This window comes from Esox lucius, chromosome 19 (genome assembly GCF_011004845.1).
Source record: "Esox lucius isolate fEsoLuc1 chromosome 19, fEsoLuc1.pri, whole genome shotgun sequence".
NCBI classification, from domain to species: Eukaryota; Metazoa; Chordata; class Actinopteri; order Esociformes; family Esocidae; genus Esox; species Esox lucius.
The window spans coordinates 47,389,973-47,407,267 of NC_047587.1; the positions used below are offsets into that span (position 1 = coordinate 47,389,973).

At 38.4% G+C, this 17,295-nt stretch overlaps 1 protein-coding gene across 3 annotated transcripts in view; it reads right to left on the reverse strand.

The window, feature by feature from the left end:
* The window catches only part of LOC105030231, a 47,408-nt gene extending 30,703 nt beyond the window's left edge, over positions 1 to 16,705 (reverse strand). The window contains exons 1-3 of one of the 3 annotated variants that reach the window (XM_013131923.3): positions 16,364 to 16,705; positions 16,152 to 16,284; positions 11,328 to 11,436 (exon numbers count right to left, since the gene is read on the reverse strand). In XM_013131923.3, the coding sequence (XP_012987377.2) occupies positions 11,328 to 11,436; positions 16,152 to 16,270 (228 nt within the window). In that variant the 5' untranslated portion in view covers positions 16,271 to 16,284; positions 16,364 to 16,705. Of the gene's footprint in view, positions 1 to 10,669; positions 11,089 to 11,327; positions 11,437 to 16,151; positions 16,286 to 16,363 lie in introns of those variants that run through there. The other 2 variants (XR_003777467.2, XM_029115078.2) reach the window with 2 other exon arrangements.
* Positions 16,706 to 17,295: the final 590 nt, after the last annotated feature.

A 17,295-nucleotide genomic window follows, 5' to 3' on the forward strand; every position in this document is an offset into this window, starting at 1 on the left:
GAAGAGCAACATTTTCAGCGTTGCCCAACACCTGGTCATCTTATGGTTAGACAGAGAGCTGGAGAGGCCTAAAAGCCACATTGTCTGTCACCCACTGTGAAATTTGGTGGAAGATGGGGGATGATCTGAGGATTCTTCAGGAAGGCTGGAATCGGGCAGATTTGTCTTTGTGAAGGACACATGAATCAAGCCAAGTACAAGGTTATCTTGGAAGGAACACCTGCTTCCTTCTGCTCTGACAATGTTCCCCAACTCTGAGAATTGTTCTTTTCAGCAGGACAATGCTCCATGCCACACAGCCAGGTCAATCAAGGTTTGGATGGAGGACAACCAGATCAAGACCCTGTCATAGCCAGCCCAATCTCCAGACCTGAACCCCATTGAAAACCTCTGGAATTTGATCAAGAGGAAGATGGATGGTCACAAGCCATCAAACAAAGCCAAGCTACTTGAATAAAGTCACCCAACAATGTGACAGACTGGTGGAGAGCATGCCATGACACATGAAAGCTGTGACAAAAAAGATCAGTGTTATTCCACCAAACATTGATTTCTGGACTCTTCCTAAGTTAAAACATTAGTATTTTGTTGTTGAGAAATTAATATGAATGTGTTTACCTGATTTGTGGTCTGAAAACAATGCATCTTTTTTGGGTTATTTTCTACAAATAAATACTCTAAATGACAATATTTTTATTTAGAATATGAGAGTAATGTTGTCAGTAGTTTATAGAATAAAACAAAATCGTTCATTTTACCTATGAATAGTAAAACCAGAGAAACTGATAATTTTGCAGTGGTCTTTTTTCCAGAGTATGGGACTTTGGTGGTGATTAGAGTCTTGGATATATCAAAGATTAGCAAAATATTTTTTTATGCAGTGCCAGATACTCCCTCTTGACACCTTCGTGGACAAAAATGTCCCCGTACAAAAACTGCTATTAAATAATCATACAGTATTTAGTCAGCCACCAATTGTGCAAGTTCTCCCACTTAAAAAGATGAGGCCTGTAATTAACTTCAACTATGAGGGACAAAATGAGGAAAAAAAATCCAGAAAATCACATTGTAGGATTTTTTATGAATTTATTGGTAAATTCCTCTGTAAAATAAGTATTTGGTCACCTAACAAACAAGCAAGATTTGTAACTTCAGACCTGTAACTTCTTTAAGAGGCTCCTCTGTCCTCCACTCGTTACCTGTATTGATGGCACCTGTTTGAACTTGTTATCAGTATAAAAGACACCTGTCCACAACCTCAAACAGTCACACTCCAAATTCCACTATGGTCAAGACCAAAGAGCTGTCAAAGGACACCAGAAACAAAATTGTAGACCTGCACCAGGCGGGGAAGACTGAATCTGCAATAGGTAAGCAGCTTGGTGTAAAGAAATCAACTGTGGGAGCAATTATAAGAAAATGGAAGACATACAAGACCACTGAATCTCCCTCGATCCGGGGCTCCACGCAAGATCTCACCCCGTGGGGTCAAAATAATCACAAGAACGGTGAGCAAAAATCACAGAACCACACGGGGGGACCTAGTGAATGACCTGCAGAGAGCAGGGACCAAAGTAACAAAGGCTACCATCAGTAACACACTACGCCGTCAGGGACTCAAATCCTTCAGTGCCAGACGTGTCCCCCTGCTTAAGCCAGTACATGTCCAGGCCCGTCTGAGGTTTGCTAGAGAACATTAGGATGGTCCAGAAGAGGATTGGGAGAATGTCATATGGTCAGATGAAACCAAAATATAACTTTTTGGTAAAAACTCAACTTGTCGTGTTTGGAGAAGAAAGAATGCTGAGTTGCATCCAAAGAACACCATACCTACTGTGAAGCATGGGGGTGGAAACATCATGTTTGGGGCTGTTTTTCTGCAAAGGGACCAGGACGACTGATCCGTGTAAAGCAAAGAATGAATGTGGCTATGTATCGTGAGATTTTGAGTGAAAACCTCCTTCCATCAAAAAGGGCATTGAAGATGAAACGTGGCTGGGACTTTCAGCATGACAATGATCCCAAACACCGCCCGGGCAACGAAGGAGTGGCTTCGCAAGAAGCATGTCAAGGTCCTGGAGTGGCCTAGCCAGTCACCAGATCTCAACCCCATAGAAAATCTTTGGAGGGAGTTGAAAGTCCATGTTGCCCAGCGACAGCCCCAAAACATCACAGCTCTAGAGGAGATCTGCATGGAGGAATGGGCCAAAATACTAGCAACAGTGTGTGAAAACCTTGTGAAGACTTACAGAAAACGTTTGACCTCTGTCATTGCCAACAAAGGATATATAACAAAGTATTGAGATGAACGTTTGTTATTGACCAAATACCTATTTTCCACCATAATTTACCAATAAATTCATAAAAGATCCTACAATGTGATTTTCTGGCTTCTTTCTCTCATTGTCTCTCATAGTTGAAGTGTACCTATGATGAGAATTACAGGCCTCTCTCATCTTTTTAAGCGGGAGAACTTGCACAATTGGTGGCTGACTAAATAGGTTTTATATACAGTGGGGCATAAAAGTAAAAAAAAACTGCTTTTTCATAAATCACTCAAGCAAGTTCAAACTTACTCAAAAGTATCAAACATTTAATTATTGTCAAGATATTAACCCTTAAAATGCCAATTTAATTACTCAATTATATATATATATATATATATATAAAAAAACATTAAATAATATAATATTTTCCATATAATTAATAGTACGGGTATGGGACTTTGGTGGTGATTAGTCATGGAAATGTCAAAGATTATCAACAACATTGATTATATTGCATTAGTATATTCTATGTAGTCCCTCTGGACACATTCATAGTCAAAAACCTTTTTTATTTTATCTCACTGCCATTACAGTATAAAACCATGCATTCTGTAATGTAAGCATTTCATTTTGAAGTAGTGATATTTGACATTTTTACTGTATTCCACCGGATTCAACCATTTTCCCCATTGTAGGCCAATGCATGAAATTCTTGTATTTTTGCCACTTATATTATGGAGCCATTTGACCACCAGATGGCCCCAAAAGTGATTTGTTTGTGTGTCTGTGTGAAATAATTGTTAAATCAACATCTGATTCATCAATTTGAACATTTATTGTGGAAACTGCATCAACTTTGAAAACATCAACAACAAAAGATAACAGAACATATGAAATATGAAAAAATTGGAAACATGAATATACAGACTTTGAATACGTGATGTGTTTGAGAGAAACAGATAAATGGATTGAGAGGGAGTGTGTGTGTGCATGCGCAGCGAAAGAGAGAGTGTGTGTGAGAATCCGTAAGCACACACTGATTATTCCAGGGGTGAAAAGGGGCATGTTTTGGGGAATGGTTTACACACACACACACACACACAAAACACACACCCTCCCTCCCTATCCATTTATATGTTTCTCTCAAACATCACATATCCTCTTAAAATCCGAAATCCCGGTACCGGGATCAAAATGGCGTCCATAACAATCTATTAACAATTTACATTTATTTAAAAAAAGTTTTTAGCTCATATCTGGTACCATTTGAAAGCTTAGGATGTCTACTGGATATATGCATTTGTTTTACACTAAGTAACTTATTTACAATAAATTACCATGTATCACCCAACAACAGCCGCGTCATAATTATCCGATCCGGATATAGCATGTATTGCGAGATCACCTAGACCAATCAGGAGTCGTGTTATTGCAGCTTGATCGTGGCGCCAAACATTTGTGCACAAATTTCTTTGTAAGCTGCAGAAATGGCATCTGGAAGAAAACAGCCACAGAAGGTTTTCGTCAGCGTGGAAGCTGTTTTAGAGGAAATCGAACGCTTCAGTGACACAGACCCTGAAAGCGATGCGAGCTATGACTCGGTGCAAGAAGATGCGTTCATTGAAGGAGAAGATCCTGATGTGGATAAGTAAGTAAATACTTCTAAGTTCACCAAATACAAACTGAAGTGTTTTTTCATAGTGTTAGACTTACAAAAATGTTTTGTGAAGTTATTATTTGTATATTATTGTGGTGGAGCTTGCAATAGCAATGCGCGCTCTCCATTGCGCAAATGGCTGTTTTGTAGTATTATTGTTTGTGCTTGCAATAGCAATGCGCGCTTAGCAATGCGTGTTCTCCATTGCCAAATGGCTGTGTTAGTTGTCCGTGTTTATCGTAACGAATAAACAGACGCAAGTATTCAGATATTTATATAATTTTATTTTTTTGTGTTACAGTGTAAGTTCATCTGATGAGTGGATTCCTCCGAGTCACGCAGAGGCCATGCCACTCTTCTTTGTAATCAAGCACACCTGTGCGCTCAACCCCCACCGCCACACCCATACGAGGCAGAGGAAGAGCACGAGCACGAGCAAGTACTTCACAAAGAGGTAGGAGTGCTCAGCCATCATCATCTAATGAAGAAAGCTGGCACACTGAAACTGACGCAGACGAGGACCCAGTTTTGTTTAGGGCTGAAACGATTCCTCGAGTTACTCGAGTTACTCGATTACAAAAATTCCTCGAGGCAAAAACTCTGCCTCGAAGCCTCGTTAAATTCCTATGACGAGCACTATTTGCGCGGCGCAGGGATTTGAATGATTGTTTTACACGGACCGTTTATTCACACGGGACGCGGAGCTGTTCAGGAATCACACCATAGTGCGTGTTATCTGTTTTAAATTTAGTTGGCGCAATGGCGGATAATTTAAAAAAAAATAAATGGCAGAAATTGTCTAAAGTGTGGGATCATTACACACTAAATAAAGAAGAGAACATGGTGCAGTGTCTCTACTGCAAAATAGATCTGGCTTACCACAACAGCACATCTTCTATGTTCCAGCATCTAAACAGAAGACATCCACTCCATGCTGTTCCAACAAGCATTGCTGAAACAAGGTAAGCCTATTGATGTTCGCTGATTTTAATCCCCATACTGTATTTGTAGCGATGCCGTGATGCAGTTTGACTAGATGTTTAGCTTTGATGACGTTTTTAAGTAGTAAACGTAACTTTCACGTTCAAACTGATCAGCGCTGGGTCACGTTACAGCTCTTCTCTTCTTTAGCGGTACACTACCAGAATACAGAAATATGCTAAGAGCTCCACCTAGTGGTTAGATTATAACATCTTAAAGGAGAAATTCACACATAAAGAGAGAGCTTATAACTTATAAAACATAAAACATACATTTTTTTAATAAAAAAAAAAACAACTAAAAAAAAAACTTGCATATATAACATATATATAGCTTATAGGCTAACAGCTTTAACTGAAATAGACAAGTTTAATATAACTATTCTGGTAAGAGTGTATTTTTCCAACACAGCCTGCTTCTCCAAATAAACTTGTACTTTTGGGGAAGATATTATTATCAACCTAATGGTAAATACTGCAGTTGTAGACATCTACATAAAACAGATATTTACTTTGATGTCAGGGCTAGATTACAGCATGAAACCTGTTGTGCATATTAATAAATGAAATGGTTTTTTCTCCCTCTCAGCACTTCACAACGGAGTATGGACAGCTTTGTACGCCCAGCTCAATCATGCACAGTTCAAGAGGCTGCAATTTTTAGAGAGCATTTTGAACATGCTCGTGACCGATATGAGGCCACTGTCCATGGTGGAGGACAAGGGATTTAGAGACATGATCTCAACTTTCAATCCTAAATACAGCCTGCCATCAAGAACATATTTTACACAACTGATGGAAAAGAAACACAGAGACATTACAGAGAAATTGAAAGCTGTCCTAAAGCAAACAGAGTGTGTTGCCCTGACAACAGACATTTGGACCAGTGTGGCAACAGAGGCATACATGGGGGTGACATGCCACTTTTTGGGGGAAGATTGGGAGATTAAGTCCTTCTCCCTAACCACAATGCCCCTAGAAGAGAGACACACTGCAGCCAACATTGCAGACTGGCTAGAGGAGACAACTGCCAAATTTGAGATTCCACTCGAAAAGGTAAAGGCAGTTGTTCATGACAATGGGGCCAATGTGGTGGCAGCAGCAAGAATTCTTAGAGAGAGGCATGGGTGGGCTTCGGTGAGATGTGCAGGGCATACTTTAAATTTAGTTGTGCTGAGCACACTCAAAAACAATAAAACAATCGCTAGTTGTGTGGGTGCTGCTAGATGCCTAGTGGAACACTTCAAAAAGAGTGAACTGGCCTGCACAAAGCTCAAAGAAAAACAACAGCAGATGGGAAAGCCACCACACATGTTGATACAGGATGTCAGTACCCGGTGGAACAGTACGTATCACATGTTATCAAGACTCCTGGAACAGCGATGGCCTGTGACCGCAGCTCTCTCCGATCCAGCAGTCAATCCGAGAGATAAACACCACTACCTAGATCTAAAGCCGGAACAGTGGCACATCAGTGAGGAGTTGACACAGGTCCTTGGGCCATTTGAAGGAGCTACAGAGTTTCTTAGTGGAGAACAGTATGTCACCATCTCTGCCCTTCCACAGCTGGTCCAAAACCTTAAAAAGTCCACAGTGACTGCAGAACCTGAAACTGCACCAGTGAAGGTATTTCAGGCTTCTGCTGCAAAGCAGATCACAGAGAGGTGGGAAGGGCTGTATGAATTTCTTCCTGATTCTGGTGCTCCCAACCCTGTCCTTCTGGCTGCTGCTTTGGACCCCAGGTTTAGAAAATTGAAGTTCTTGCCTGCTGAAGAGGTGTTCAAGGTCCAAACTAGTATTCAATCAATGGCACTAGCTGCCAGAAAGGAGTCAAAACAGACACATGTAATGGCAGAAAAAGCCACTGCCACCACATCAGCTACACACACTACATCAGATCACAAAAGTATTCTAGGATCATCATCAGAGGATGAGGATGAAGGAGAGGATCATGAGGATGAGCAGATGGGCAGAGCGGTGCAGAGGGAGGTCTTGGAGTATTTTGGTGAACAGCCTATTTCCAAGAAAGAGAATCCACTGCCATGGTGGAGAATAAATCAGGCAAGATATCCAACCTTGGCACAGCTGGCAAAGTCTTTCTTGGGGATCCCAGCAACATCAACACCCTCAGAGCGCCTGTTCTCTGCTGCTGGGAACATTGCCTCAAAACGTAGGGCAAGCCTAACTGCTGAGCATGTGGATATGTTGACGTTTCTCCATTGCAACTCTAAGCTGTTGTAAAATCAATCTGAAATCTCTAATTGTTTTATTTACATTTTTTTTTTAAATACATGTTATACATTGTGTACCTGTTCATTCATTTTGTTCTCAGGTTAACTTAACTAAATTTGCAGAAGGTTAAATCCTTTTTTTGTAAGGTTGTGTATTAAGAGGACTTTATATTTCTTTATATATTAAGAGTATATATTCATCATATTAAGTTTGTATTCATATTAGTTTTACAATACATGTTATGCATGTTACAGTAAGTTCACTTAACTGTATATTGTTATATAATTGCTGGCAATGCCAACTTGGCACTTAACTTTTTGAGCCAAACTTTTGGAGTTGGAAATAAATACCTCTGTTGAGAAATAAAAGCCTAATGCTTGATCATTTTACACCGTCATTTTTGTTATGTATTATTTGTTTTGGTTCTTCAAAAACAAACACAAAAAATGTATCCGATTACTCGATTAATCGATCGATAAAGTGCTAGATTAATCGATTACAAAAAGAATTGATAGCTGCAGCCCTAGTTTTGTTCCCATTTGCACCAAAACGACCACCAGGAACTCAGCTCATCAGAAATGCTAAATATTCACCACTTGAGCTATTTCAACTATTTTTTACCATGGATGTTATTGACACAATAATAAGAAACACAAACACCTATGCTGCAAAGAGGGCTGAGTTTGGTAAGAAATTCATGTGGATACCGCTTGTCTTGAAATACTTTTTGTGCTACATTGGCATTTTGATTTATATGGGATTGATAAATGCCAAGCATTTGGTGGATTACTGGTCAACGAAGGACATTTATAGTTTTCCCTTTCCCCGTTTTGCAATGTCCAGAGCACGTTTTCTTAGCATTTCTTGGAACCATCATCTCTGTAATCTACAGGAGGATGAAGATAACACCAGAAAAAAGGGAAGCCCTGGCTATGACCGATTATTCAAAATAAAACTCCTCTATGGCAGCATTGTTTCCGCATGCAAGACATATTTTCAACCACAAAGACAACTATCTGTGGACGAACGCATGGTTTCATCAAAGGCAAGAACAGGGCTAAAACAATATATGAAGGACAAGCCCAAAAAATGGGGTTTCAAATTGTTTGTCCTTGCTGATTCATTGTCTGCATACACCTGGAACTTTTATGTGTATGAGGGCAAATCCGAAGACACAGGTAAAGGCCTCAGCTACGAGTCAGTCATCCGGCTTTTAGAGTTTAGTCTTCTTGGACAGGGCTATCATATTTTTATGGACAATTTTTATACAAGCCCAACTCTCTTCCTGGATTTACTGACCAAAAAGACTCTAGCTTGTGGCACCATACGCACAAATAGAATAGGCTTTCCAAAGACTAAAATCAACGACCTCAGCAGGAAGGCCAAAAGAGGAGAAATTCGTTGGCTTAGAAATGGAAAGTTGCTGTTCGTAAAATGGATGGACACTAGAGAAGTGACGATGTGTTCTACTATACACACAGCTTATAGTAATGACACTGTAAACCGGCGTGTGAAGAATGCTGACGGTGTCTGGGGAAGAGAGAGCATCCCGATTCCCAAAGCAGTGCTGGAGTATAATAAATACATGGGTGGTGTTGATGTTTCAGATGCACTTATTGGCTATTACAACGTTCTACATAAAACTAAGAAATGGTATAAGAATTTTTTTTTCCATTTCATTGACATTGCTGTTGTGAACAGCTTCATTCTCCATAGTGAACTGGCCAAAGCTAACAATCAGACCCCCCTGACCCAGAAAATGTTCAGAGAAGAACTTATTTCTGAACTTGTCAAGTATTCCACAGTGCCAACAGAATCCGCTGCCTGCTCAACACCAACTGAGACATGCCTTCCTGAATATTTTGGAAGTGACTCTACTGCTGGGAGAAGAATCTGTGTTCTTTGCAAAATGGAGGACAAAAAAGTGAAGACTCTGATCTTCTGCCTAAAATGCAATGTTGCACTGTGCATGGTGTCAACAAGAAATTGTTTCAAGCGCTGGCACACTGAAGGACACAGCAAGTAAATAACGTAGTCCAGTAGTTTGGACCCCTTTTTTCCCTTTATTGTGAAATATTTATTTTTATTTTATTGACAAAGTCAAAAGACATTTTTAGATTATAAAGCAAATGTTTGCACTTTATTTTTCAAAACTTTTTTATTCCATTTTCTTTTGTTCAATATTGCACTTTATATAGTTCTGCACATTTTATATTCAGTTTATTAGTAAAAAGTTGTTTGATTATTACAAAAATAAAAGGTAAAAACTACTAATGGTGCTGCCATTGCTTTCTTTGAAACATTATTAGAAGTCCTTTTGGTAATGTGCTTTGCAATGTCTTGATTTTGCACTTTTGACAGGTGGGGAACTTGGAGACTTGAATGACATAAAAAAAGGTATTTTACCACCCTTCGGGTGTTTTAGAATAACTCTTCCTTACAATATGATAGAAACATAATTCTTTTTTCCAGTGTTTTTGCTGACACCTGCTGGAATCAACCAGAACTGTTTACATGGTGCTAGAGCCCACCGGGCCAGAGATATTCACTTTCAAATTTCAATTTATAACCTAAAAATCAAAAAGCGCCTTTTTTTGTTTTTGTTTATAATAGCACAGACAACATATATTATAATATTTACCAATTTCAACAGTGTTTTATGTAATGGCAAAGGGTTTTCTGTAAAATTACACTGGGATATTGCATTTATAGCACTGTATATGGGTATGGGGAGACTTTAGATTTGGGTAGGCGGAAATTACACAAAAAAAAGGTAATATTCCTCTCTTCAGATACATTTGAATAGATATTGAATAAAACATGATACCGAAAAAATTCCTTTTTCAGGTATTTTCTGAAATCTAATGGAAACAGCCAACACTGTCTGCATGTTGCTGAGGCACACAGGGCCTGAGTTATACACTATCAAAAATTAAATTAGAGAAAAAAAATCAAAAAACGCCTTTTTAGGAGGGTTTTTACTGTTCAGACAACAAATGCATATATTTGTATTATTTTTAACAGTGTTTTATGAAACTGCAAAGGGTTTCCTGTAAAATGACACCGAAATTGTGTATTTGGGCCAAAGTATGTAGGAATGGGAAGCTTTTTAATTTGGGTAGGCCAAATCCAGGCGGAAATCCCCCAAAAACAGCAAGGATTGTAAAAGGATATTCAAAGTCTGGATATTTATGTTTCAAATTTTTCATATTTCATATGTTCTGTTGTGTTATCTTTTGTTGTTGAAGTTTTCAAAGTTGATGCAGTTTCCACAATAAATGTTCAAATTGATGAATCAGATGTTGATTTAACAATTATTTCACACAGACACACAAACAAATCACCTTTGGGGCCATCTGGTGGTCAAATGGCTCCATAATAAGTGGCAAAAATACAAGAATTTCATCCATTTCCCTACAATGGGGAAAATGGTTGAATCTGGTAGAATACAGTAAAAATGTCAAATATCACTACTTTTCTTCAAAATGCTTACATTACAGAATGCATGGTTTTATACTGTAATGGCAGTGAGATCATTTAAAAAAAAAAAAAAAGGAAATCAATTAGTTTTTTTTTTACTATGAAGGTGTCCAGAGGGACTACATAAAATATGCTAATGCAATCAAATAAATTTGTTTGCTAATCTTTGACATATCCAAGACTCTAATCACCACCAAAGACCCATACACCTAATATTTATTATATGGAAAATATTAATTCTTTAATGATTTTTTGTAATAAATAATTAAGTATTTAAAGCAATCAAACTGGCATTTAAAGGGTTAAAATCCTGAAAATTATTGAATGTTTGGTTGTTGAGAATATTTGAAGTTGTTTAAGAGATTTTTTTTCTTTTTTAAAGCAGAAAGAAATATTGATGTATGATAATTTAATAGCAGTTTTTGTACGAGGAAATTTTTGTCCTTGGAGGTGTCAATAGGGTGCAAAATTCCTAAACAGAGAATGAAAGACATGTAAGAGTTAGACATTGGATTTCAAAAATGTTACTAAGAATAAGAATTCTGCCAAAATAATCATGCCCCTAGCTGCAACACAGACAAATAAAAAATAATAAAAAAGCAAAAAGGACAAAAATGTCCCAAGGGTGGCATAAGGGTTAAGAGCAATAAAAAAAACATTACACATTTCTATCTGGATACCACCCAATAAACCAGTTTCTGGGAGGGTCACCTGTTTTCCATCATTAGTGTCTTTAGTGCCACGTTCACCTCCATGATGAGTCAGATAACTGATTGCTGCCTCCACCAGCTCCTTTTCATTCATGCAGTAGAGAACCACTCTAAAAAACAAGAAACAAGGTTCTTTTGGCATTTTCCTCAATTCATCAATGTTCATGTCCCGTGCTAGCGCTGTTGCCTTCATTCGAATAGTGACTGTAGAGACTTGCTGCTCTCTGTTCAACAACCCACGGTTCAAGTTTGTCCTCTAACTGTGGCCATCTCACTTTGTTCCCTCAGAAACTCTGTTTAGTCTTCTTTACTTGGCGCAGGTCAACTTCTTGCTTCCTCCACTTCCGTACCATTGATTCATTAATGTTGAATTCGCTCGCTGCTGCTCTATTCCCATATTCTACTGCGTGACCGACAGCCTTGAGCTTGAACTCTGCGTCGTAAGCGTGTCTCTTGAAAGGTGCCATTTTGGGGTCTTTATACACACACAAGTGGTGTGGGACTGTGACTAAGCACAGTACCGGTGTTAACTGACTACGGTAGCCATCATGCGGCAAGCGGTGTGGCTTTGTAGTTTACCAGTCGTAAGCATTTTATTATTATTAAATTGTTTTTATTGGTTTTTCATACTGAAACATTTTGACAGAGCGCCCTTGTACAACCAGTATGGATCAACCAATTGATCCATATATAAGGCGCTCCGGATTATAAGGCGCACTGTAGTTTTTTGAGAAAATTAAAGACTTTTAAGTGTGCCTTATAGCGTGGAAAATACCGTATTTGACAACATTTTGCCAAAAACTGATAATTAGTCGCTAATGTGGCTCTCAAAGAACTACACTTACATTCGACATCATCACCAAGTGCTGCCTGTGGTAATTGGAAAACCGTCCACTTTTCCCACAAAGAATCTAAACAGCAAGAATATAGTTTGACTGTTCAGCTTTTTGTCTCCAAATCAGTCTTTGTAGTTTCTTTGTAGTGGCTGAGCACAAGTTTATCTTTTTCAGTTTTTCTACCTCAACGAGGAAGAGGCGTTGCTGGAGCCATGTGTTAAGGTACAGTACAATAAAATGTTTTTAGCAGCAAACAGCATTTTGTATAAATTGTCATAAATCTACAGGTAACTTTATTATTTACAAGATATTCATGATGTACAGTTTGGAATTAGGTTTTCCACCAGGCCATGTATATAAACTAGGGGTGGGTATTGGCAAGTACCTTGGAATATGATATACATCTCGATACACGTTTTGATTCAATACATCACGATATCACAACTGAATCACAATACGAACAAAAACCTCAAATAATATTAGGCTATCAGGACAATCTTTAGCTAATCCCCATGAATAATCCTAATTAAAAGAGCCTCTTAATTTGAAATGACTTAGAACTTCTAAAGTTAACCATTTAGAACCCAATAGAATTCTAGAATGCTGCTGTTGATTACTGAAAATTCTCAAAATAAATAATATTTTCTCACATTTCGAACAGACAGCACAAAAAACAAACAATTACAAGTTAACTTTGTTTTAACCTTGAGTGTAAATGGAGATTTCCGCCTATACTCGCATTGCCCATTATAACTGCAATTTATGTGTTTTAAAGAACATGTACTCTAATTTATCAAAACATTAATGTAACTTGGAACAATATAGTTTTTCTCCCATTAACAATCAATAAAAAGAATGAATGTCTAAGTTTGCATAAAACGATATATTGCGACTAGATTGAACCAGCAATGAAATTAGGTCTCAACAGCTAATGTGATCATAAAAGTAAGCACAAGGCAAATCTCAAGACATAGGCCTACATGTTTTTATAAATGATAAGGAGACATATGTGGTGTACATCTTTTGGCAGATGCAGGACATCATCGCGATCAAGTGAAAACCTTGTCAGTGAAGCACAACATTACTGCTTCTTGACAGTAACTAGTGAATGTGGGAGATTGTTGCTGCACAAGCAACTATTTTAGTCTGACAGACTAAACAAACTGGACAATTAGTTGCCTAATTAGCAATGGCATTTTCCATACTTGAATGAAATCGGAAGAAACGCAGGAAAACAACCAACTAGTCAGCTGGCTACACAGCTCCTGCAATTCTTTCCATTACAAGACTGAACATTTGAGCTCCACAGCTAATGTTCTTGTCTATCAAGTAATCACGACAGGGTTGCTATTGTCATCTAAAAGATATTATCAATATTTCACAGCATAGAGTATAGACAACACAAAACGTATAGCCACAGTTCATTTCTTACTCACCACAACATCATTATCGCTTTCAAAGAGCAAGGACATTTCTAACCTCTCTCTCTTCTAAAAACAGAAGTGGAGGCCGCTTTGGCGCTAATCATTTTGAGTAAAGGAACTAATAAAACAAAAAAAGTCAAATGACAGCATACCCTTTTCTGGTTTCTTATTAATGACAACATCCATGGGAATCAGTGACAGGCTTTTATCAGGTAGATTGTGTGATGTATACACAACTATTACAGTAATTTAAAAGACGGCTGTCAATAGCATAATAAATAAAAATTTATTCTAGAGAATATCGATACAATATTGTGAAAAAAAGAATTGTGATTTTACATTAAATCATTGTATTGGCACAGCACTAAAATATACATGAACATGCTAGTGTGATACCATGTTTTGCATCATTTCCACTACAGTTGGCGCTAGATGTTACAGGGAAGTTATTTTAATTCAGCACTACTTGCAAAACTGATGTTATTTTGTCAATGTGTTTTACCAAGCTATTATTCCTATTTTCGTATGCTATAGCAGTAATTTTTTACTTTTTTTCCCCCTTTCAGCCCTGACTGCACATATACTTTCCAGTAGCCATTTGTCTACACCCTAATTCACAGACTTACATCTAGTGCTTGTGAGCAAAAGACCCTTTTAGCAGTTAATTGATTTGTTTCGCCCTAACACCAAATGCTAAATAGCTGGCCCTCAATCTCCCACTCCCCATGATGTGCAATTAGAGGTTGATGTGCTGCCCCACTGTTGCTAGCCATAGCCTCCTGCTGCTCTAAAGACATCCCCATGCCAGCCAGGATGCCTGCAGGATCCCTTGGTTTTTAATAATGTCTGGTACAGACAGGGAGGGTACCAGATGTTCTGGTTTAGGTTCAAGGAATCCTGCCATGCCTGTAAACCTGCCATAGAGACAGTTCATCAACCACTGATGATCCTCCTATGTGGGTTCTCTGGACAGAGGGTTATAGTCATCAGCCATGTACATGTCCACAGACTGCACATTGTTAGAAGTTGACAGCCTTTTCTCATTCATAGCCCATATCTTTTTGTTTACTTCCTCCGTTATCCCAACAACTAAACAGTGAACCTTTCCAAGGGTTGGCAGGATAGAGTAAAGCAAGGGTTGGACTATACGGTGTGTAAAACCATTGATTTTGTGGTGTTTCTCATTTGATAGTTTGTAGTGTTTCCCCTTTATGCTTGGTTGCAGTGTAGACCATACAATATTCAGTATAGAGTGTATAGTTTGTCATTTGCATGCCGTATTAGCACATGGGAGGGGTAGCCACATTTGGAAATCTCTAGTGCCTACATTGACCTGGGAATATTTAAGGAAGGAAGTTGTGGAAGGTGGAACATGGGCCTTATGAATTGTTGTTCTGTTCTAGTCAAGGACTCTTTGGTAAAACAATGTATTTTTCTATCACATGGTATTGAAGTTGTGTGCCGGGAATAAAGTATTCCGCATGGTGAAGTCAAGGTTCATCTAAGGGAGTTCTTTTGACACATGTACATCTGATGTTGTGAAACTGAAAAATAGCCAGGGCAGCTGCATGGCCAGATTTATGAGCTTGGCAATTAACATCTGGTCATAAAATAGCTTCATTCAACAGAAAATTATATTCAGAATATAAAAAATTACAGCATTAGAAATTATAACAGTGTCCAACATAGTATCCTGGATAATATATAAATTATGTGTTTTCCCCCCTTTGTTAGTTACACTCACCAACACAGGACAAACTTCTAACCTTCACTATTGCTGCACCTCTGCTAATGTCCAAAATTGCAGTGGTCTTCTGCCCTTTTAATGCTCATCCATAAAAATGAAATATGGTCTGAAATTGACAGTAACGTAGGCAAACTATGCTAACTATTAGTAATATTTCTACAAGTAAAACAAGATGTATTTGTTACTGCTTTGCCTGCTCGCTAATGCCAATGACTAGGATAGAAAGAGGACTGAAGATACGTGACACTTCATTTCAATAAAACAGCACAAGGATTTCAGAATGATCGCGCGGGTCAACGTTAGCTAAGGTTAGAAATGACGTAGGGAAGTTTACTTTAGGGAATTGTAGTCTTACATTAGGTATCCTATGTTGTTAATTAGCATGTACAGGTTTGTTGGGATAATTTAAGGAAATATGTTAACATTCATCACCTTGTTCTGACGAGATTTAAACGGCTATCAAAACAGCGAGGTGGCGTCTACACGAATCACACACCTTATTTGAAGTGATTGTAAAATCACTTCAAATAAGTGTCAAAAAATGAATGGGGAAAATGCGACACGAACCGGAAACTAGCTAGTATAGCATTTTGCCGCTAAATTTTATGGAGATTATGACGCGCCCACAATTTCGGTCTATTGAAACAGCGATAACCACATAAATGCCACGTCCAAACTATTACGCTGAGTTACAATTTCATAATTTTTCGCATCATAACGTTCATTGAAACAGAGTTGATGACAATGTTTTTCTTGAAATAGATGTCGCGTCATAACCGTTCGTTAAAAGAGGTGAAGACTTAGTGCCCAGTGCCCACCTTTCAAATCGTTTCTTCCGATTGACTGAAGTTATCCTTTTGGTTGTCTCCTTATTGTTAACTTTGTCTGCATCGTTCAGTGTCATCCAAGACGGTAGTTCCCGCTGCCTTCCTGCCATGACACTTCTTTCTTTCTTTTCTTCTTCTTCTTCTTCTTCTTCTTCTTCTTCTTCTTCTTCTTCTTCTTCTTCTTCTTCTTCTTCTTCTTCTTCTTCTTCTTCTTCTTCTTCACGGCAGGCTAGACGCATCTATGGCGTATTGCTGCCCTCCACTGGTCTCTACTCTCTATTCACAACTTAGTAAGAAATAATTGTAAATAGCTATATCTTATTATATACTCCAATACTTCACAAGTACTCCATCAGTTTCTTCAATTTGCTCCAACTGTCCAAATTCAATAAAGTGCGTAAAGTAAAAACCGTTTCTCCAGTTGCACCCAGTTCTCTGCCCAAGAGTACTTCCTGCACTGCACTAATACATGCTTCACTGTTTCCTTGTCTCCACATTCACACTTTCCATCAGGATAATTACTAATCAGAGCCAGCCCAAAATGCCTAAGCCTCAATCTGGATAAAACTACTGCATCTCTTCTCTTACACAGGGGCGTCGGACTGGGGGTAAAACCGATACAGATTACCAGGGCCCAAGGCGAGAGAGGGCCCTTGAAAAGTCTGGAATGTATTTTATTTCACCTGAATATTTTCATTTCCTAATTACATTTTATAATGCATGTCAGATGAAATGTAAAGTGTATTGGCTGAATAACTCGGTTGATTGACTGACTACATTTTGTATACAAAAAAGACTATCTAAGGTCTCACCCACCCCTTGCTAATGAGCCAAATGGTTTAGTCCACCTACACGCATTTTGTTTAGTTCAGTTGAGCATCTGGTGGAGACGTGGAGCGCTAGGGGGGACGCAAACTTCTAGTATAGAAATGTCTTTCTCAAAGAAAGCCAAATCAGGATGCCAGAAAAGAAAGGAAAGGCAGGATAAAATAGAGAAAACAAAATGAGGGAAAGCAATTGCTGACTGAAGGTGAGCACAAACTAGAAAACGAAATGGTGCTAAACTACTTGAATATCTGAGACAACCCATATGAAGAGCAGAACATACACTTTCAAATGATAATTTGGTTATACG